The sequence below is a fragment of the Panthera leo genome, chromosome A3 (assembly GCF_018350215.1).
Source record: "Panthera leo isolate Ple1 chromosome A3, P.leo_Ple1_pat1.1, whole genome shotgun sequence".
NCBI classification, from domain to species: domain Eukaryota; kingdom Metazoa; phylum Chordata; class Mammalia; order Carnivora; family Felidae; genus Panthera; species Panthera leo.
Window position 1 is genome coordinate 16,383,522 of NC_056681.1, and position 22,494 is coordinate 16,406,015.

The 22,494-nt window shown below is 50.4% G+C and overlaps 1 protein-coding gene across 2 annotated transcripts in view; it reads left to right on the top strand.

Moving 5' to 3' along the window:
* The window catches only part of JPH2 (junctophilin 2), a 69,282-nt gene that overhangs the window by 21,833 nt on the left and 24,955 nt on the right, over positions 1–22,494 (top strand). For both annotated transcript variants that reach the window (XR_006200404.1, XM_042930907.1), the window contains exon 2: positions 232–1,027. Coding sequence is in view for 1 of the 2 variants with exons in the window: in XM_042930907.1 (XP_042786841.1) it covers positions 232–1,027 (796 nt within the window). In the remaining variant the exon portion in view is untranslated. The remainder of the gene's footprint in view (positions 1–231; positions 1,028–22,494) is intronic.

A 22,494-nucleotide genomic window follows, 5' to 3' on the forward strand; every position in this document is an offset into this window, starting at 1 on the left:
CACACGCTGACGCCCACTCGCGCGACCTCACTGTGGCCGCCGGGAATAGTCCCGCCACTGCGCTGCGCAGAGGGCGGTCGCACTTCTGTCCTCGCACCCTCACGGACCACGCGCCCCCTCCCCCCGCGTCGTCCGCCCTCCCACCCGCGCGCTCGTCGCCCCGGCCCGCCTCGCCCCGCGCCCGCAGGGCCCTCCCAGCCGCCCACTGACGCGCCCTCTCCTCGCCCGCAGGGACCTACCAGGGCCAGTTCACCAACGGCATGCGCCACGGCTACGGCGTGCGCCAGAGCGTGCCCTACGGGATGGCCGTGGTGGTGCGCTCGCCGCTGCGCACGTCGCTCTCGTCCCTGCGCAGCGAGCACAGCAACGGCACGGTGGCCCCGGACTCGCCCGCGTCGCCCGCCCCCGACGGCCCGACGCCGCCCCCGGCCGCCATCCCGCGCGGCGGCTTCGCGCTCAGCCTGCTGGCCAACGCCGAGGCGGCGCGGGCGCCCAAGGGCGGCGGCCTCTTCCAGCGGGGCGCGCTGCTGGGCCGGCTGAGGCGCGCGGAGTCGCGCACGTCGCTGGGCAGCCAGCGCAGCCGCGTCAGCTTCCTTAAGAGCGACCTCAGCTCCGGCGCCAGCGACGCCGCGTCCACCGCCAGCCTGGGCGAGGGCGCCGAGGGCGCGGAGGGCGCCGACGAGGCCGCGCCCTTCGAGGCCGACATCGACGCCACCACCACCGAGACCTACATGGGCGAGTGGAAGAACGACAAGCGCTCGGGCTTCGGCGTGAGCGAGCGCTCCAGCGGCCTGCGCTACGAGGGCGAGTGGCTGGACAACCTGCGCCACGGCTACGGCTGCACCACGCTGCCCGACGGCCACCGCGAGGAGGGCAAGTACCGCCACAACGTGCTGGTCAAGGGCACCAAGCGCCGCGTGCTGCCGCTCAAGAGCAGCAAGGTCCGCCAGAAGGTGGAGCACAGCGTGGAGGGCGCCCAGCGCGCCGCCGCCATCGCGCGCCAGAAGGCCGAGATCGCCGCCTCCAGGTAGGCCCCCGGGGGCTGGGCGCAGGCGGGGTGGGCCCCGCTGGGGAAGGGGGTCCCGGGGGCAGGGCGACCCTGGAGGCCCGGTCTCCAAGGCTGTTCTGCTTCTTTCACCGTCAGGGCTTCTCCCCGACCTTTAGAGAGTTAACTGGAGGTGCTTCTGGTCCCCTGTCCATCCACCCATTCATCCAACCCTTCCGTTCATCCAGCCTTTCTAAGAGCCACCTGGACGACCATCTCTTCACCCCAACCACCCACTCCACTTTCTGATTACACATTCAACCCCCAGCCACCCGTCCAGCCACCCAGTCATCCATTCATTCTCCCAGCCCCTTCATTCACCTAACTTCTCAACTACCCGCCTGAACAACTCCTCCATTAGGCCAACCACCTCCAGTCACTCAGCCTCTCTAACATCTACCTGGACAACCACCCACCCACCCAACCACTTCCTCCTCCACCCCTACCCACCCATCCAACTTTCTATCCTTTTACCCACCCAACCCTCTAATCATCCACCTGTCCACCCAACCGCCTGGACACCCACCCATTCAACCACCCATCCACCCCTTATTCACCAGCCACCCATGTTCACTCACCTATTACTTCTATCCGCCAAGCCACCCATCTTTTGATTGATTATTATTATTATTATTATTATTATTATTATTATTTTAATTTACATCCAAGTTAGCATGCAGTACAATAATGATTTCAGGAATCGAATCCAGTGATTCATCCCCTATGTATAACACCCAGTGCTCATCCCAACAGATGTCTTCCTTAGTGCCCCTTACCCATTTAGCTCATCCCCCCTCCCACAACCCCTCCAGCAAACCTCAGTTTGTTCTCTATACTTAAGAGTCTCTTAATGTATTTTTGCTTCCCTTCCCTTATGTTCATCGGTTTTGTATTTTAAGTTCCTCATATGAGTGAAGTCATCTGATATTTGTCCTTCTCTAATTTCACTTAGCATAATACCCTCTAGTTCCATCCATGTAGTTGCAAATGGCAAGATTTCATTTTTTTTGATCTCCGAGTAATATTCCATTGTGTGTGTGTGTGTGTGTGTGTGTATATATATATATATATACCACATCTTCTTTATCCATTCATCCATCGATGGACATTTGGGCTTGTTCCATGCTTTGGCTATTGTTGATAGTGCTGCTATAAATGTTGGAGTGCATGTGCCCCTTCAAAACAGCACACCTGTATCCCTTGGATAAATACCTAGTAGTGCAATTGCTGGGTCTTAGGGTAGTTCTATTTTTAATTTTTTGAGGAAGCTCCACACTGTTTTCCAGAGTGGCTGCACCAGTTTGCATTCCCACCAGCAGTGCCAACAGGTTCCTCTTTCTCCGCATCCTTGCCAACATCTGTTGTTGCCTGAGTTGTTAATGTGAGCCATTCTGACAGGTGTGAGATGGTATCTCATTGTGGGTTTGATTTGTATTTATTTCCCTGATGATGAGTGATGTTGAGCATTTTTTCCTGTGTCTGTTAGCCATCTGGAGGTCTTCTTTGGAAAAGTGTCTATTCATGTCTTTTTCCCATTTCTTCACTGGATTATTTGTTTTTTGGGTGTTGAGTTTGATAAGTTCTTTATAGATTTTGGATACTAACCCTTTACCTGATATGTCATTTGCAGATATCTTCCGCCATTCTGTTGGTTGCCTTTTGGTTTCGCTGACTGTTTCCTTTGCAGTGCAGAAGCTTTTTATTTTGATGAGGTCCCAATAGTTCATTTTCACTTTTGTTTTCCTTGCCTCCGGAGATGTATTGGGTAAGAAGTTGCTGCGGCTGGCAGAGTCAAAGAGGGTTTGCCAACCTTCTCCTCTAGGATTTCTCTAGCAATCCTCTAGGATTCCTGTCTTACGTTTAGGTCTTTCATCCATTTTGAGTTTCTTTTTGTGTATAGTGTAAGAAAGTGGTCCAGGTTCATTTTTCTGCATGCCACTGTCCAGTTTTCCCAGCACCATTTGCTGAAGAGACTGTCTGTATTCCGCAGGATATTCTCCCGCTTTGTCAAAGATTAGTTTGCCAGACGTTTGTGGGTCCATTTCTGCATCAAGCCACCCATGTTAACATCCATCCATGCATTCATTCACCTAGCCACCTCCGTTCACCAAGTCTCCTCCATTTATCCAACCACCCCCATCACCCAGCCATGCTTCCATCCACTGAAACAACGTCCAGTCCCACCCACCTACCCAGTCACACAAGCACCCATCTATCATCCGTCTATCCGACCCCCTCCAGTGTCCAACTGTAACTTCCACTCACTCAGCTGCTATCACGCATCCATCTACCAGCCCTGTGTCCAGGCACAGCCAGGCACAACCTGTATCCATTCAGCAACCACCCTTTCATTCATGTTCAGATCCCTCCATGTCTTCTCATTGTACTTCGGAAAAGGTTCTAATGTTGTCTTCAAACATTTATAGCTCTTGCTGTGCACATGGCACTATTTTAGTAGTTTATAAATATTGACTCATTTCATTTCCTTAAGGACTTTATAAGATGGGTACTATTTTTATTTACATTTTACAGATTGGCTAAATGAGGCTTAGAGAGATAAAGTGACTTGTTCCAAATCACCCAGGTAGTGAGTGGCTCTTCATAAATCTGGTTCCTACACTTCTATTTAGCCCCCTTCCCTTCCCTTTGCTTTCCTTCCCTTCCCTTTCCTTCTTTCTTTTGAGAGAGAGAGAAAGAGGGTGAGCGGGGGAGGGGCAGAGAGAGGGAGACAGAGGATCAGAAGCAGGCTCCTCTCGCTGTCAGCACAGAGCCAGACCGTGGTGCTCGGACCCACGAACCACAAGATCATGACCTGAACTGAAATCAGGAGTCGGACGCTTAACCGACTGAGCCACCGAGGCGCCCCATCTTGTTGCCCATCTTATTCCTACTCTTCCTTCAGGTCAAGCCTGACTCCCTTAGAGGGCTGATGAAACCCAGTCCCTGTCACTTAACTGCATGGACGTTTTCTTAGAACATCTTGCAATTGCAGCTATATGCTGCTCATGGGATTTGTTTTTAGCCTGCCATTTATAAAGGGCTCCTTATGGGCCGGTCACTGTTCTGAGACCTTTACTTAACTGAGACCTTATATTAACTCACTTAATCTTTGTAACATCTCAAAAAGGTAGGTACTGTTATTATTGCCGTCTCACAAATGTGGAGTGAGCTGCAGGGACATCAGTGGGTGTGACAGGACAGTGGTGAAAAGCGTTTGTCTGTCCTGGTGCCCATGACAATCCTGCTGGTGGCTCTAAATGTCCTGGGCTGGAGGCTGTGGCTCTTTGGTCTTCAGGGTTAAGCCAACCTAAGACCAAATCCCGGATCTGTCCTCTGTCAGCTGAGACCTGGGTGGATCAGTTTGCCTGTCCCAGCTTGAGTTTCCCCACCTGTGGTACCGCTGTTTCTTTGTTGTATGCTCTTGGCCAAGTCCGTTTTCTTCTTCAGCCTCCATTGTGTCATCTTGAAAAATAAGGTTAGTCTGAGGGTTCACAAAGACAGTGCAGCTCCTGTGGTTTACAGCCCTGTCACGGGGCGAGTTCTCCTGGGAGCCGAGTTTGAGGTGGAGATCAGGGTACAGCAAGTTTATGGGGAGGACTCAGGATCAACATTTGTGGGGAAGGGAAGGAAGCTGGATTGGGCAGGAGACGCTGGGCTGCAGTGCAGTCCCTACAAAGGCCTCAGCCAACCACGAGGGGTACGCTGCTGTGGAGATGACCTTCAGAGCTGTCCCTAATTGAGGTGAGGTCGCTGGATCTTTACACCCTCTGCATTGGGTGCAGCTACCTTCCAGAAAGGGGTGTGAGGGGCACCTGGGTGGCTCAGGCGGTTAAGCATCCAACTTTGGCTCAGGTCATGACCTCACAGTTTGTGGGTTCAAGCCCCGCATCGGGCTCTTTGCTGACAGCTCAGAGCCTGGAGCCCGCTTCGGATTCTGTGTGTGTGTGTCTCTCTCTCTGCCTCTCCCCCACTCACACTCTGTCTCTCTCTCTCAAAAATAAATAAACATTAAAAAAAGAAAGAAAGAAAAGGGTGTGAGCTGGGGCTGGACGGTTCTGTTCAGCCAAGGGCAATCCCTGGACAGGGCTGACAGCCAGTATCACTCTGAGTGGCCGAGAGGAGGAGAGGAGAAATAAGTCCTTCAGTCCCGAAGGGGAAACTGGGTGGCGCATCACAGTATCTGCCACAGTGTGGGACACCGAGCAAGGGCTCAGTAAGCATTACTAGTCACAGTCGTCATTTAGTGAATTCATTATACAGATGTGGAAACTGAGGCCCAGGAAGGCACATAATATGCCAGAGACCGCCTGGCAAGCAAAGGAGAGAACGAAGGCTTCAGCCCCGACGTTTCTGATTCTAAAAAGCTTTAAACAACACGTCTTGCTATCTCTGAACTTTGTGAACTTTAAATTGCTGTGAATGTGTGAGCAGTTAGTAGCATTAAGACAGAAAGATGGTATTTTTAAATCTTCAGAAAAGTACCCATACTCTCTGCCCAGTTTCCCCTAGTGTTAAGTTCTTACATTATCATGATACATTGGTCAAAGCCAACACTGGTACCTTACTATTTATTAAACTCTAGACTTCGTTTGAATTGTACTGGTTTTTCCACTGCTGTCCGTTTCCTGTTCCTGGGTTCCATCCGGTGTCCAGCATTGCCGTTGTTGTGTCTCTTTAATCTTCTCTGGTCTGGGACAGTTTTTCAGCCTTCCTTTGTTTTTTACGACCTTGACAGTTTTGAGAACTACCAGCCGGGTGTTTTGTAGAATGTCCCTCGGTTTGACGTTTGTCTCATCGTTAGACGGAGGTTATGGGTTTCGGGGAAGAAGAATGTAGAGGTGAGGTGTCCTTATCACATCATATCAGGACACAGGTCTCAACATGACTTGTCACAGATGATGTTAACCTTGATCACCTGGTGTCTTACCATTTCCCCCTTCCCACACTCTGTTCTTTGGAATGCAAACACTAGGTTCAGTCCACACCTCAGAGGGAGAAAGTTCTGGAATGAAGCTCCAGAGGGAGGAGTATCAACATACATTAGCTGGAACTCTTCTGGAAGGAAGATCTGTCCCTTCCTCCAAAGGGAACATTTTAAATTATTACGCCAAGCGTGTATTGTTATGGCAGGCATAAACCAGCACTGTCCTGGGCCACCCTGGGACGTGGCAGAGCTCACAATAGGTAAGAGCTTGGGCTCTTGATTTGGGAGATCATGAGTTAGAGTTCTTGCTCCTCTACTGCAGAGCTGTGTGACTTTGCCCAGATTGCTTCGCCACTCTGAACCCCGGATCTTCTTCCCTCCTAGAGTTGTTTTGAGCAGTAGATGAGCTAATGCCTATAAAACGTCTGGTGCAGAGAAGCCAGGAGCCAAAGCAGTCATGGTCATCATCTAACATGTTTGGTTTGGAAGGTGAGGAAAGGGAAGCTGGGGAAGAAGGAGGGGTTTCCCCTGAGCTCTTCCCTGCTGGGGGCAAAATCTCGTCGTCTCTGCCCCCCTTGCTTTCCCTGACCTCCTTGTCCTTTCTGCCAAATCCTGTGCCCTTGAATGTGACGAGCTCTGTTGGAGCTGCCAGGCCCAGACTGGGAACTGAGTCTTGGGAGTGAGAAGGTAGTATCTGGCTTCTTCTACAAGGTCTGCCAGGAGGGGAGCGCAGGGAAGATTTGGATTCCTCGTGGGTCTAGGGAACACATCCTGTATGCCTACAGGGCTGTTGCCATGTGGGGGGCAGCTCCCTGGCTCTGTTTGAAGCTCAGACTGAATTTCCAATTAAGGGAATCTTTGGGTTAGGAGGGAAAGCAGGGTTGTCTCCCTCACAGGGGTTTTGGTGAGTAATCGAGCTGCAGAGCAACAGGGGGCATCCCCAGCAGCCACCAGACTCCTCGGCCCAGGCAGACCTGGGGTTTCTCTCTGTTGTGGCCTCAAGTTCCTGGTCCTGGGCTTCCATGGATCTTGTCAGCTCAGATTCTAGGATTGGGGTAGCTTTTCCAGGGGGAAGAGAGAAAGTGGAGAAAGCATGTCCCCCTAAAATGGGCTATGGACTGAAAAAGATTCTAGACCTGCAGTCACCGATAGGGTAGTCTCTCGGTGGCTGCTGAGCTCTTGAAATGGGGCCGATCTGAACTGAGATGTGCTGTTAAGGGAGAAATGCACTTACTGGGTTTTGGAGACTTAGCAAGAAAAAAAGTATAAAATAATCTTATATTGATTTTTCATATTGATTGCATGTTGAAATGATTCTTTAGACATATTGGGCTGGGTAGAATGTATCATTATATTATTATTAAGTTAATAATGTTAGTAACATAATTATTAAATTAATTTCATCTGTGTCATTTTACTTTTTTGAATGTGGCTGTTAGAAAATTTAAAAATTACGTATGTGATTCACATTGTATTTTTATTGGACAGTTTTGCTCTAGACCCATCCAGGGCTCCAGGAGATAGTCCAACCCCTTCCCTGACCAGATGGGAGAGTCGCAGTAAGAAAGGGACAGAGAGGGGCGCCTGGGTGGCGCAGTCGGTTAAGCGTCCGACTTCAGCCAGGTCACGATCTTGCGGTCCGTGAGTTCGAGCCCCGCGTCAGGCTCTGGGCTGATGGCTCGGAGCCTGGAGCCTGTTTCCGATTCTGTGTCTCCCTCTCTCTCTGCTCCTCCCCCGTTCATGCTGTCTCTCTCTGTCCCAAAAATAAAAATAAAAAACGTTGAAAAAAAAAATTAAAAAAAAAAAAAAAAAAAAAAAAAAAAAGAAAGGGACAGAGAAATACCTGTGGCCACTAAGTGGTCGAGGGGGAACTAGCCTCAGGTCTTCTGATTTTGTGGCTAAAAACTTAAAAAATTTTTTTTTTAATGTTTACTTATTTTTGAGAGAGAAAGAGACAGAGCATGAGTGGGGGAGGGGCAGAGACAGAGACAGAGACAGAGACAGAATTCAATGCAGTCTCCAGGCTCTGAGCTGTCAGCACAGAGCCTGACATGGGGCTTGAACCCATGAACAGTGAGATCATGACTTGAGCCGAAGTCGGGTACTTAACCGACTGAGCCTCCCAGGAGCCACTAAAAATTCTTTTTGTAATGCCTTTTAAGGTTATAGATCCTGGTGGAGGGAAGCTGGATGTTTGGGGAGTGCCTGAATGTTTCTGGTTGTTATGCCAGCTCTGTGATGATAAATGGCTCCCTTCCATAAGGAGCACAGGGAGTGAGGGGTTAAGAGTGCTGCTTTGGTCTTGTGTTTTGCTTGCTTTATCTTATCTTATCTCCAGACTTCAGTTCTCTCATCTCTAAAAGGAAAATAATGATACTACCTTAAGTCAGAGATTGCGCGTGAAGCACTAGCATAGGACTGGAAGAGGAAGAGCCCAGTAAATGTTAGCTGCTTGGTTATCGTAGTATTCTTGTTCTCGTTCCTGCTCTTGTGTCCCTAGGGCAGAGCCAGGAGATGGCCCTGCAGGAGTTCTCAGCTGCCGCAGGGTGTGAGGTTTGGAACACCTCAGGTTTTGTGCAGGGTGGCATCAGTGTGGCCCTGAGGACAGGACCTGCTGAGTGGGCCTGTCTTCTGCTCCTCTGCTCCCCGCCCCCACATCTCCTCCCTGGACTGGCCCTGGAAGTTCCCCAGTTGAGTGTAAGGTTAGACCTGGTTTGCAGGTTCCTGAGAGGTGATTTGTCGGGTGAGCAGGAGCGTGTGTGTTATGGTGGCTAAGAGTTCGGACTGTGATGTTGAATGGACCCAGGTTTGAATCTGGGTTCAGCTTCCCTATAAGCAGTGTGACCCTAGGCAAATTACCTCACCTCTCTGAAACTCACATTCCTCTTCAGTCAAGTGAGAATTAATTGAATCCTTCTTCAAAGTGTTGTTGAAGAGAATAAAAAAAAAAAGTAGCCCACGTAAAGGGCCTATGTGTTGAAGGCGTGCAAGGTAGTATAAGCTTTACTGTGAATCATGCATCATTCTGTACTAATCTAAGCGTCTTCCCTGAGAATGAAATTGCCCTGAGGGAAAGCCCCATCTTCTGTCACAGTCCTTAGAACTGTGTTTCCGAAACTTGCCCCTTGTGCATGCCACCATCCCAATTCTTGGTACATCCCATCCCCTTTCTACTTACTTTCTTAATATCTTTCTTTAAATCAACTTACTTAAAAGTACTTATATATGTTTATTGAAAAGGAAGACTTCTAATCACTGTTGAAAATGGAAAACCAATATCATGTTCTGAAACAGAGGTCAAACTATTACTACCAAAGGTGCTTAAACCGGAAGTCTGCTCTCTTTTTGTTAAAGAGAGACATTGGCAAGAGATTGACAGGTATGAAAGACCTATATGCGCCTGGCCAAGGTTTGTCCTAGACCAACAAGACACATGGGTCTGGCCCTGTTTCCGGCTGGGGCTTTGCACCTGCCAACCCTCATTGCCAGAACCACCAGGGTATGCAGACCCAGGGGGAAGAGGGCCAGGCCTTGGACCTGGTTGGACCAACAACCAGGAGGATGTTGGCAATTTGTTTATTTCATTTTCAATTGACAAACATCCATGTAGTCCTTATTTCTGAGGGCCAGGCAGGATCCTAAGTACCTTATGTGTGTTAACTTAGTTAATCCGCAAAACAACCCTATGAAGAAGGTACTATTTTACCACTTTACAGATGAGGAAACTGAGGCACAGACAGGTTAAGTATCTTAAATATAGTCATTCAGCTGAGTAATGGCAGAACTGGGAACTGACACCCCAGAACCAGAAGACCTGGTTCTAGAATGCTCTTAACTATTATCTGACCTTTGGCAGGTTTTCTTTCACATACTGATTAGCACTTACTCTTTGCCAGGTTTGTGCTGGGGCACAGAGCACCCAGTGGACCAGTGTGGTCAGCATCCTCTGGGGACTCATAGCTTAGTGGCAAAGACAGACAGGGCTTCAGCACAGCCCATCATGGGTTGGAGGGAGGTCCAAGGAAAGAACTGCCCCGGGGGTGGTCTGGGAAAGCTCCCTGCAGGTGTTGGGTGACTCTGGCTGGGAGTTTGCCGGATGGAGAAGAGGGAGAGAAAGGTCGCTTCAGGTAGAGGCACGGAGGTGGGAACGTGTGTGGTGTATTTTGGGAGCAGTGAGTCATGGGGAGCTGGAGCGGGCGGGGAATAGACTGGAGATAAGGCTGGGAAGGCAGCCGAGGGCCAGGGTAGGACGGGCTGTGAATGCCAGCTTGAGGAGTGTCAGACGTGCGGTGTGCGGGCACTGCTCTAGGTGCCCAGCTGAATTCACTCATCTCATGCTAATGGTGGCACGTGGAGATTTCTTTAACACGCTTCAAGTCACACAGCTAGTAAGTGCTGGGGCGGAGATTCTGGCCCCAGCGTCTGCATCGTCCTCCACCATACTACCATTTCACATACAGCGAACTTCTCTCTCCTTTTTCTTTTTTCCTTTTCTTTTTTTTACATTGCTCAGAACAACATACTTGTTAAAATTAAATGATATTCAGAATAATAAAAGATAAAAAAGGAATCAAACCCCTCTCCTACTTCTGTCTCAGCCACACCTCCGGCGTGACCATTGTTAAGCGTTCACTTACAGCCCTCTTCCTCTTACCTATTCTGAGTTTGTTGTTTTCTTTTGCAACGAGGATTACCTCTATAATGGTCTTTAGCTTGATTTTTTGGCTTCATGTGTTTTGAGGAGTTTTTTTTCCTATCTTCTACACATAAATCTTCCCTGTTCTTAACAGCTGCTTACTATTCCGTCGTTTGGAAATACCATGATTTATTTAACCAGATCTCTCTTGAGGGACATTGAAACCATTTCACGCTTTCACACTGACAAAAAAGGCTGTAGTGAACCTGCTTGGACACATACTCTTGCTCACAGAAGAGTAGGCTGGCGAAAGGGATGGCTTAGCCCGTTCCCTTATTCCATCAGGGACATTCGACCGTCCTTGGAATGCATGGGAAATATGATGCCAGCTAACCCGGGTCTTTGCAAGGAACTGAACTCTTGACGTTCACTGTCAAAATGTGAATATGGTGGTCTCTCTCCTCCAGTACTCAAGGATTTACACAAACAAGCAGAAATCCAAACCATTCCTGTCTGATGTCCCCCCACCATATCTGTTCAATAGATATTTAAGAATAATTGTTGGATTGTTAGCCTGCTGGCATGCCCCCCATGTCTCTGCCTGTCCTTGCTTGCACAGATCTGCACTTATGGGTTACAGTCCCAGAAGCAGAATTGCCAATTCAAAAAGAATGTGCGTTTTTATTATTACCAGAGCCCCAGTTAACCTCCTAAGGGGTTGCACCAAATTTATACCCTCCCCCCACCACCAGTAGTGCCCAGGAGGGCGGTTTTCCTCAAACTCTCACCAACACCATGTATCATCAGTCTTTTGCATCCTTGCCAAATTATTTGAGCACAATCAGGTGTTCCATAAACCCAGTGACCACCATCAACTACCCATGGTCGTAGAGGCAAAAGTTAGCCCTTAGCTTGCCTCTTGAGGTTCCTCCTTGGCCTGGGGTTCCATTGAGGGGGATTAAACTCCCTGCAGAAGGTCTTGAGGATGTTGGAAAGGCCCCTGACACTCGACTCCTGCCTTCCATCACATCCCTCCTTGGAGAATTGCCAGTGGACAAAATCCCTTTGCTCCCAGAGACTGAAGACTGGGGTGAATGGAATGTCCTGAGTTGTCAGAGCTGGTCTCCTGTGACATACAAGAGGCAGCTGTGACTCCAAGGCCGGCCTCTGAGCTGAGTGGTCTGGGGAGACAGAAGACCTTACTTGGGCCCCTGGCAGCAAGAAGATGTTCAAACTATGAGGCAGTGTACTTGGGGGAGCCAGACCTTCTAAGCTTGGAGAAAGGGAAACCAGAGAAAAGACCCAGTGAGCTCCTACCACTCCTCAGAAAAAGCCTGTCAGAACTGGACTTTAGGGAGAACACAGCCCAATGTGCCCATGTCACGGACGGGGAAACTAAGGTCTGGAAAGGGAGAGGCACCCAACCGGGGGCATGCAGTGAACCAGGGGCAGAGGAAAGAGAGAGAGAGAGAGGCATGGCTGGAGGGCTCTGGTGAAATCTCAGTTGACTTCTGGGTCACATTTAACAAATCAACTAGGAAGAGGACAGGGCTCTGGAAGGTGGAAAGGCATGGTTTTCTCTCCCCTACCCTTAGCCCTTATAAACTAGGCTTGCAGTCCCGTTCCAGAACCTTTCCAGCTTGATTTTTTAGCCTCAATAGCAGAGTCAGAAAACAGGCCCAACAGCCTGCACGTTCAGGAGAAGAATGCTGCTTTCTTTCAATGCAAGTGTTTCCCCACATCCTGTGAAAGGTCTGACCACACGAAGCCAGTGCTTGGCCCCTGACTCTGGCACTTGAGTGGAGCTCCAGCAGCACAGGGGATGCAGAGGGAAGGCAGTGGCTCGAGGGCTCAGCTCAGGGCTGGGCTGCCTGGGTTCTAGTCCTGGACACTGGCTGGCCGCATGGGCTAGTGACTCCCCTGTACCTCCGTTTCTCTAAGATGGGATCCTGAGAGAACCTGCCTCGTGGGCATATGAGAAGTCAGTGCTTGGCACAGATCAGTGCCCCGTTCCCACCACTGTGTGCCAGACTCTGTGCTGATGCCCTTTATACACACCATCTCATTTAGTCCTCACAGTGAGGTGCTGTTTATATGTAATAAATAACCCATTGTGTAGGCCAGGAAACTAGCCCAAAGGCCTAAAATAACTGACACAACCAGTCTTTGAATTCTCAGATCCGGACTCTGCCCGCTTAAGCACAGGTGAAAGAGGGGAAGTCCTTCAGCTTCAAATCATTATCCTGCCCATCTGACATTCGGTGCCTGGGCCTTGGCACCTGGCTGGCCTTTTGTATGGCAGAGTAGTTGAGGGGATAGGCTGGGAAGATGGGGAAATTGAGGTTCGAATCCCACATTGTTACATCACTGTGTGTCCTTGGTCCTCTCTGAGCCTCTAGAGAGGTATGTTCCCACCTGTAGAGTGGGGACAGTGTCAGCCTTGCCTCCTAGGTCATGGTGGGGACTAAATGAGGGAGTGTGCTTAGAGGGTTTGTATGGTCTTGGTGCTCAGCAGGTGCTTGGTGAGTAGAGGCCATGGCCAGTTTTATCATCAGAAACTCAGGCAAGCGGAACATGGAGAGGCCAGCAGGCTCTTCCTCCAAGCTCATCTGTCCCCAAGTGCAAGCCCTTTTGCTCCCCTGGGTTTCCAAAGCCCAGTCCAACTTCCACTCGACTTCCTAAGTCCACACCAGTGAGTCCCTGCCATTGGGAGAGGAGTTAAAAATAAAGCCCAGTCTTCAAATCCTTCAAGTAAACACCCAGCTCTCTAAAAATAGTGCCTTTGCAACTGGTCTCCAGAGCCAGGCTGGCCTTGAGGGATAGAACTTGGCGGACCTGGTTCTCACAGTCAGGCAGGCACGGGCCAAGCCTCTATACCACCCCACCTTGCCACCAAGCCTCTGGTCCCAAGGGGGATCCACGTGTCTCCAGCCCCTTTTGCCTGTCTCCACTATCACCAGCCCGGTGCTGGCCACCAGCCCCTCTCGCTGCAGAACTGTAAGGGCCCCTCAGCAGCTCTTCACTCCTCTTGTTGCCCTGTACTCTTCTCTGCACAACAGTTGGAGTGAGCTTTTGTAAATGTAAGCCTGAGCATGCCACTCTGGTAAGCAAAACTTTCCTGGGGCCCTTAGTTTGGGTTCCCCCAAAAGAAGAGCCTGAGGCAGGGATTTGGGTACAGGTAGTTGATTTGAGAGGTGATGCAGGAAGAAGGTAAGAGGGGTAAGTGGGTAGAGTAGAGACAGGGAAGAAGGAAAAGCCAGTCTAAGGGTGTATTGCTGAGGCATTACTACAGGCCACAGGGAATGGATGGGCTGGGACCTTAGTATAGAACACCCCCAGATTGTCACCCGAAGGATGGAGGGTGGGTGGACAAAGCATGGCCCACCCACTCCAGCCCCCCAGTCCCTGAAGATTTCCCCTGGGGGTATAAATCCTTGTCTACTTCCTGGTGTGCTTGCACTTGGGGTGGGGTTGCAGGGGCCTCCTGCAGCATAAGAGTAGGCTCTGGGCAGAAAGCAGAAAGCTGTGCTTGGGTGAGACACCAGCAGTGCCAGGGGAATGTGTGTAACTTCCCTCCACAGCAGCAGGTGAAATTAGGAGAACACTGAGGAGATGTGATATGGGCATCGGGGATGTCTGCTTCTGGGAGAAATTGCAGATTTCTTTCTTTGGCCCATAAGCCCCTTCCTGTCTGGCTCCAGCTGACCCCACCAGCCCCATCTCACGTGCTCTCCCTGTCACCCAGCCTCAGCCACAGTTCCTCCAAAGGGTTCTTCTCTTTTCTGCCTCTGGTCCTTTGCATATACTGTTCATGTTGCCTGAAATGGCCCTTACTCTTTAGCTTGCTAACAACACCTTCTCATTCATCAGGCCTCACTCAGCTCAAATGTTGCTTCCTCTGAGCTCTCTTCTGGTTCGGCTTCCCTGTGTTATGTGCCCCTGCTTCAACTGCAGCCCTCCTGCCATTGTCTGTATCCATCCTGTGTTCTCTGCTAGGTTGTATACTCCTTGAGGGTAGGGGTCCTGCCTGCCGTGTTCACTGCCTGGTACCAGCACCTGTCATGGCACCCAGCACGTAGTGGGGCTCAGGAGGTGTTGCTGACTAAGGTTAGGTCCCAAACATCTCATGATGGGAAGGTCTCAACATCTCCATTTGACTCATTAAAGCTCATTTAAGCCTTCAGATACATTCAACAAATGTTTATTGAGAACCTGTTATGTGTCAGGTAGTGTTCTAGGCTCTTGGGGAAGAAAAGCTAAAGATCCTGACCTTCATGGAGTTGAAATTCTAGTTGAGCAGACAGAAGAAGTAAATTATAGAGCATGGGGTAGGGGGTGAGCCGCCTTGTTACATAAGTGGTCAGGGCAGGCCTCCTTGAGAAAGTGATACAAAGGAGTTGAAAGAATCAGCCGGTGGGATGTCTGGGGGAAGAGCAGCCCAGCCACGTGCGGGCAGAGCCAGGAGGAAGCTCCAAGGTGTGCATGCGCCTGGTGTCCTCTGGGAACAGCAAGGAGACCAGCATGGCTGATGTGGAGTGGGAGAGGAGATCAGTAGCAGAAGAGGCCAGAGAGAATGTGGGGCTGGGGCAAGGACAGGTCACTATATCAGCATGGGAGCCATTGGCCACGTGTGGCAGTTTAAGTTTATGTTAGTTGAAATGAAATAAATCGAAAGCTCCATTCTTAGGTTGCATTGGGCATGTGTCAAGCCCTGGAAGCTACTGCATTGGACAGCACAGACAGAGTCCGTTTCCCCCATTGAAAGCCCTATTGGACAGTGCCTTGGTGGGGCCTGCGACCTTGCCCGTCCATAGCTGGATGCACATCCGGGGGTCCTTTCCTCACCTCCCAAAGTGGGTATGATTAAAGCATGCAAACACAGACAATGTCAGAATGCCTTTCCCAGCATCCTTGCCAGGTGGGCCTTCAGTCACTGCTTCTGTATCTCCAGGCAGAGGAGACACCCCTCCTGAGAAGGTCCAGGCCAACCTTGGAGAGCTTTGACTTGGGTTTGCTAAAACCAGAAGAATGTTTTGCCTCTCTGTACCTTCTGAGCATCAGACCCAGTTCTGCCCTTGGGGCCTGTATCAGTTAGAACGGTACTCAGCCGCCGGTGTCAGAACCTGCCTTTAGTGTCTTAGCGTCTGGGCTGACCTTCTCCCATAAGATCAGAGAGGCCATACAAGGCTGTCGCGGCAGCCCCGTGATGCCCACAGTGACCTGCCTCCAGCTGTCTTCCCCCCCTGCTCTCCTGAGCATGTGTCTTGTGCCCTCGTCCTCAGATATGGCCACCACATCCCCTGGCTTCACCTCTGCATTCCAGGGCAGAGGTCACAAGGCAACAACTCCTCTTCATGGGTAAGTGAACCCCACCCCAGGGACTGACATCTCATTCTCCAGAACGGATTGCATGGCCTTCACTGCATGTAAGGAGTCTGGGAAAATGAGTATTTTTAGCCAGACATGTTTCCTAAACAAGATTAGCCTTCTGTTAGTGGGGAGCATGGAGAAAATGGATATTTGGTGAGCAGCTGGCAGTGTCTGCCCTTGACCCACATCCCTGCAGAGATTTAAAAACTGTCTTAACTGCCCCAGGTTCCCTTTCGTTGGCCTCTGCTCTCAGGTCTCCTCACTGACTCCATTTTCCAGGTGGAGAAACAGAGGCACAGACATACATCATCTGGTGTCAGAGCACAGGTTTGGGGGCCGGACAGACAACACTGGCTCCTTGGGCTGTGGAATGTGGAGGAAAGTAGTTTAGTACTTACTGCTAAGGGTGTTGTGAGGCCCAAACAAGGTAACCCAAGAACTACCCACAGTGCCTGACACACAGCAGTCACGCTGTAGAGGCAGTTGCTGTCTTTATTATTGTACTTGTTACCGCTCTTACTTCAGTGAGTCCTTCTGGTGGTGTTGAACGAGGAACCAGGGAGCCCGGACCAGGTGAGCTCTCGGCTGGGGTCGCCATGGTGTTCCCATAATGCCAGCAGTCACTCCAGGGAGAGCCTCTCTCTGTACATCTCGAGAAGGGATGTGGGGTGGGGCCACAGAAGAGGAGGGGCTTCAGTGGGATCCATCTCCACAGCCACCTTTGGCCAAGCCACATCCTGTGTGAGGGCTGTCACATTACTGCTGAGCGCCGTTCCCATCAGCCCTGGCTCGGGCAACCCTGACTGGGAAGGGGGTGTTACCCCAAGATCGTGGAAGCCCGCTGCCTAAACTGTACCCTGTAGAACTTGCAGCCTTGCTAGAAGCCTGGCTAGGGGTGGGGGCCCTTCAGCTCTGACCCACCTGGGAGAGGCTCAGAAATGCCAGAGAAGGGGATTTGTCGGAGGCTAACCTGGGACAGCCCCGCTGAGCTCCAGGCCTGAACAGTCCTTGCCTAATCACCCCAACTGGGGTGGGTACAGAGACAACCATCGTGTAGCAGAAAAGCCATCCTGGAGCCTGAATTACTTCTTCCCTTATTTTTTCTTAAATAGGTCACATGTTCCTTTGGTTCAGAACCCCACAGTTACACAAATGTAGAGGGGCACCTGGGCGGCTCACTCGGTTAAGCATTCAGCTCTTAGTTTGGGCTTGGGTCACGATCTCACGGTCGTGGGATGGAGTCCTGAGTCAGGCTCCGAGCTAGCAGCGTGGAACGGGCTTGGGATTCCCTCTCTCTGCCCCTCCCCCACACTTGCATTCGCTCACTTGTACCTGCTCTCTTTCTTTCAAGATACATAAACTAAAACAAATTTTTTTTTTTTTAATGTTGAGTCCATCTCCTCTCCCTGTCCTCCTCGTGAGGACACCTCCACACCCCATGGGCAGCAACTGTTTGCAGTTTCTTTTCTTTCCTTCCAGTTACTTTGTGCATCCCACTATGAAGGTGGGACCCAGGAAATGGACCATGGCTGACCTCCAAAATGGCAGTTTCATACAGTTCCACCTGAGGTGGAAATGCACACTTGGATTCCTATTTCCCTCTTTCTTACACAAAAGATAGCATATCCCGCATACTGTCCTGAACTTTGCTTTCTTCTCTGTGCGTGAATTGGAGATCTTTCCCTAACTTCCAAAATAAAGACCTTGACCAGTTTAACACCTGCATCGTATTCCATTGTATGGCTGGGTCACAATTGATTTAATCAGGCCCCTCATGCTTGAACATGATCATCTGGGTAGCTTCCGGAATTTTGCTATGTTAAATAAAGCTGGACACTCACCATTTCTCCCATGGGTCAGTGTATCTCTAGGATAAATTCCCCAAAGGGCAGTGACTGGATCAAAGGCTCCCTGTAGTGGTTGTCCCATTTTATCTTCCCATCCACATTAAATGAGGGCGAGAAGGCCTCTGCCACTGATGTCCTGAATGACCTTGGGTAGGTCCCTGCCCTCTGTGGGTCTGTTTCCTGGAGCACTGAACTCTCCTTTACTTGTCCTTGGGAAAAATAGCCGACCCAGATTCGTCTCCTTGCTTGGCCTTTCCCATGCCCCAGCCACATGCAGCTATTGTTGCCACAGCTTCTTTGGGAAATGATTTCAGCCCCGGCCAAGGCCACGGCGGCCCAATGAGGTCAGCATGGAAGAGCGGGCAGAGGGACCAGCATGGTCAAAGGCACAGAGGTGTGGCAGCATGGAGTGAGGCAGGGTTTCCCAAATGCCAATCACTGATGGACCTTCCTAAGCCGTGCTGTAACCACGTGCCATCTGGTTATTATTTCCTTGCTGTTTTAAAAATGTTTTTAACTTTCTTAAACCTACATTTATTTTTATAAAAGAACTTTTTACATCACCATAAATAGAAATCCAGTGTTAGATAAAAAGTTAGCAAAAAAAGAAAAAGAAAAAAAAGGCGCGTGCACACACACAAGAAGAGAAAAATACAATGGAGCAAAGCATCATTAAACCATCCCTCTGACTGTTGCTCACTGAAAGCTCAGATCAAGACTGCTTGCTACAGTGCACTCTCTGCTAAAAAATGAAAGGTAAGAGACTCATTAAAGACATATAAGCATCAGAGGAGTCTTTCTCATTGATGAAATCAGGACATTTGAATTTGAATTTTATTTTTTTATTTTTGAGAAAGAGAGAGAGAACGCAAGCAGGGAAGGGGCTGAAGACACAGAATTGAGCAGGCTCCAGGTTCTGAGCTGTCAGCACAGAGCCCAATACAGGGCTCAAACTCGTGAACTGTGAGATCATGACCTGAGCTGAAGTTGGACGCTCAACTGACTGAGCCACCCAGGTGCCCCTGAAATTTGAATGTTAAAGAACAGTATTACCTGATGAATGTCCTGGTACCACCTATCAGTTTTGGTCCTACCCGTGGTAAGCATTCCACACTTTATAGACATCGGCCTGAAGAGACAGATTTCTCCTCTCCCTCCTCCCGGATCCTCAGAAAGAGAGAGGGAAAGTCGATCTTGAAGGGCCTGTGGTCCAGGGACCAGACTCTGTGGAATTCTGGGTGAGAGGCGCCCGAGCTTAGACAGGCTTGCACACAGTAGGCACTCAATGCTTGTCAGTGACTGACTTCTCAGTGAGCCTGAGGGGCTCTTATGAAAGGATGGGCGTTCAGACTAACAGGTACCTTCCTGGATCTTGTGCAGAGAGGACATGGCTTCCTCTTGCTCTGTCCTCCTGTGGCAAATGGTTTACCTCACAGCTGAGTCTTGCTGGGAGAGCACTGGAAGAGGAGCCACACAGAGTGGAGAGGAGGAGCACAGGACCAGCCTCATCTTCTGCCATCTCTTCATTCGTTTGTGGGATGCAGACACGCACACAGGGGAACAGATCAAGCCCAAATTTGTTTCCTGCTCATATAAAATCCAAAACTGGTGCCCTCATTGGTGGGCAGCGCTCTTTCAATTGATTCAGGTGCCCGGACTCCTTCCATCTGTGGCCCCGCCATCTTCTACACTTGGCTTCCAGGGTTGACCTGCTCTTCTGCATCAAGCCAGTGAAAAGGGAGAACACCCGGAAGGATGCAAGTGGGTGGTTTTTATTGGCCAGCCAGGAAGCAGGGCTTGTCATGTCCTCTCACATTCCATTGGCCAGAATCCAGTCACAGGACCACACCTTCTGCAAGGGAGGCTGGGGAACATCCTAAGCGTGTGCCCAGGAAGAAGAGGACACCGGCTCGATGAACTGCAAACTGGTCTCAGCTTAGCGAACATGGCACTCAAGGTCCTTTATCATCTGCCTCTGTCCTATGTTTTCATTCACTCATGACATTAACATTATCAGGCTGAACTTTTCTCGGTTTCTTAAATTGTGTGTGTGTGTGTGTGTGTGTGTGTGTGTGTGTGTTTAGTTTATTTATTTACTGGGGTGGGGAGGGCAGAGAGATGGGGAGGGAGAGAATACCAAGCAGGTTCTGCACTGTCAGCACAGAGCCCGATGCAGGGGTCGATCTCACAAAGCGAGAGACCATGACCTGAGCCTAAATCAAGAGTCAGATGCTTAACGGACTGAGCCACCCAGGCCACCCTGTGTGTCTCTTAATTTTAACACCTCATGTGCCTTGGCTTTCACAGTTCCCTCTATTTAGAACAGCCTTTCCTCACTTCTTCCCCTGTCTTCTCTGACTGACCAGCTTACAGGGGTGTGGAGAGCATAACCACAGCCCCAGCCACTCTCCCACCTCCTTCCTAAAGCCGATTGCAGGTTTTCTTTTATGCACCGATGCCACTCCCCGAATTGTCCTGTGATAGATAGGGGATCTATAGTCAGAGATGGAAAACCTCAAGAGCTCTGGCTAGAAAGCTGGGAACCTGTTTCTCAAAGTCGTGGGAACTGTCCCGGGAGGAGGAGGAACACAAGGGTCTGAAAGTGCGGAGACAGTTAACTGTTTTATAGTTCATGTCTGTTCCGAGGAGTCGTGTGCTCAGGAAGTAGCTCTTGGAGGGGCGGGTGGCGAGGGGAGGTGGGAGCCTGTTTCCTGGAGGCCGCCGATCTCCGTGGTGTAAATACTGCCACCGTGGCCCATTTCACGCTCCCGAAGTGCAGAGTTGGGAAGACAGGTGACAAGATGGGCTGTCTCGAGCAAGAGCTTGGACGAGCAGTTCCCGTACGTGGCTCGCCCAGGGCTCAATTCCTCCATCGGCTCTAGGAGCCTGAACATTATCCAAACTAGATTGTTTTCCTGTCGATCTGCTCTATGTGTCTGTCAGCTTCTTATGGCCAGGACGGTGCCCTTTGTGTCCCCCGTTGCACTGTTGGATGCCCACACGCACGTAGGAGGCACCCAGGAGGCACCCTGCCCAGGGTGGGCAGGAAGAGGGATGGAACAAGGTGGGGCTGAGGAGCCCAGTGAGGGGGGCCGTTATGCTCTGTGACTTGTTGGCCATGTGAGCTCAGGCGGATCCCTCCCCCTCTGTTTCCATCCTCTGTTCCAGCCAGGCAGGCCTATCACTGCACAGTAATGATGATGGTAATGTGTCTACATTCAACAAAGTTCTATTCAGCACCTATTCTGGGCCCGACTCTGTTCTAGGTGCCAGGGATTCTGCAATGAACTAAACATAAAAATCCCTTCCTCGTGGAGCTTACGTCCTATGTTTGCAACATGCCACAAACTGAGTGGGCTTTCACAGGCACTGTCTCATTCAGCTTCCAGAAACCTCGCAGGGCTCCATTTTCCTGCTACAGGAAGTGAGGTAAAATAGAGTCATGTGAGGAGCCGGAAGTCAGTCAGGGCATGAAGGACGAGGATAGGATTTAGACCCCGGCATCTGGTCCCAGGACCTGGTTCTTAGCCATCACATGCCCTTCCCTACCCACAGGGCCCTTTCCTGCCCACCTCTCTGCCTTTGCCCAGGCAGACCCGCGTGCCCTCCCTGGCATGCCCTCTCCACATTGGATCCCTTCCTGTGAACATATCCTTCAGGCCACCTGCAACCTGACTCCTCCCTGATGGTGTCTTTTCTGTGTCTCTGGCCTTGTCTCCAAATCCTTCCTTGTTACCCGGCCAACCGTGGTTGGCCACTAGGAATGGAATCCTTTGCTTCTTTACTCCCTTGAGACACCTCTTTCTCCTCCCCCTTCACCCCACCACCTCAGGGCCCAGGCATGGACCCCACATGAAGAGTCTAATAAACATCTCTATTAACGCACGGAAATCCTTGACTTTTCCCTTGGACTCTGAGCAAAGTTGCAGCTTTAAATGTCTTCAGGTCTTCCTTGTGTGGGTTATCTATTCTTCCCGAACAGTCTGAATATCAGATCTGTTAGACAAAAGCTCAACAGCCCTTATGTACACCTTCCATGTGCTGGGTCTGCCCAGTGCTGCAGGGCTTACAGAGTAACAGACACAGTCTCCTGTCTCCAGCCTCAGCTGGCACCTTAGTGTGGTCAAGGCTGAGATTACCACACGGCTTCAGGTGCCTGGGACGGTCCTGACTCATGCTAGGTGTAATTATTAGCAGCCTCCCCTTCACCCTCAGCTTCCCTGGTTTGGATAAGCTCTCCAGTCACCCTAAACAAAGCCTCTGACTGCTCTAAGCACATTGCACATTCCAGTGCATGTGACCCTCCCAACCCTATGAGGTTGGTTGTGTTATTCACCCCTTTCAAAGAAGGGGAAACCGAGGGACAGAGTGATAAAAGTAACTTGCTCAGGTCACACAGCTTGGAAGAAGCAGAGCTAGGTTTTGAACCCAGATCATCTGGGGCCAGAGTGTTCTCGCTCAACCACTATCTGAGCATGAACTTTTCTTTTTTCTTCTCTTTTCTTTTCCTTTCTTTTCTTTTTTCCTTTCCTTTCCTTTAACTTTCCTTTCCTTTCCTTTTCTCTTTTTTCTTTTCTTTTCTTTTTTGAGAGAGAGAGAGAGGATGCAAGTGATCAAGGAGCAGAGAGGGGGGGGGAGAGAGAGAGAGAGAGAGAATCCCTCGAGGGCAGAG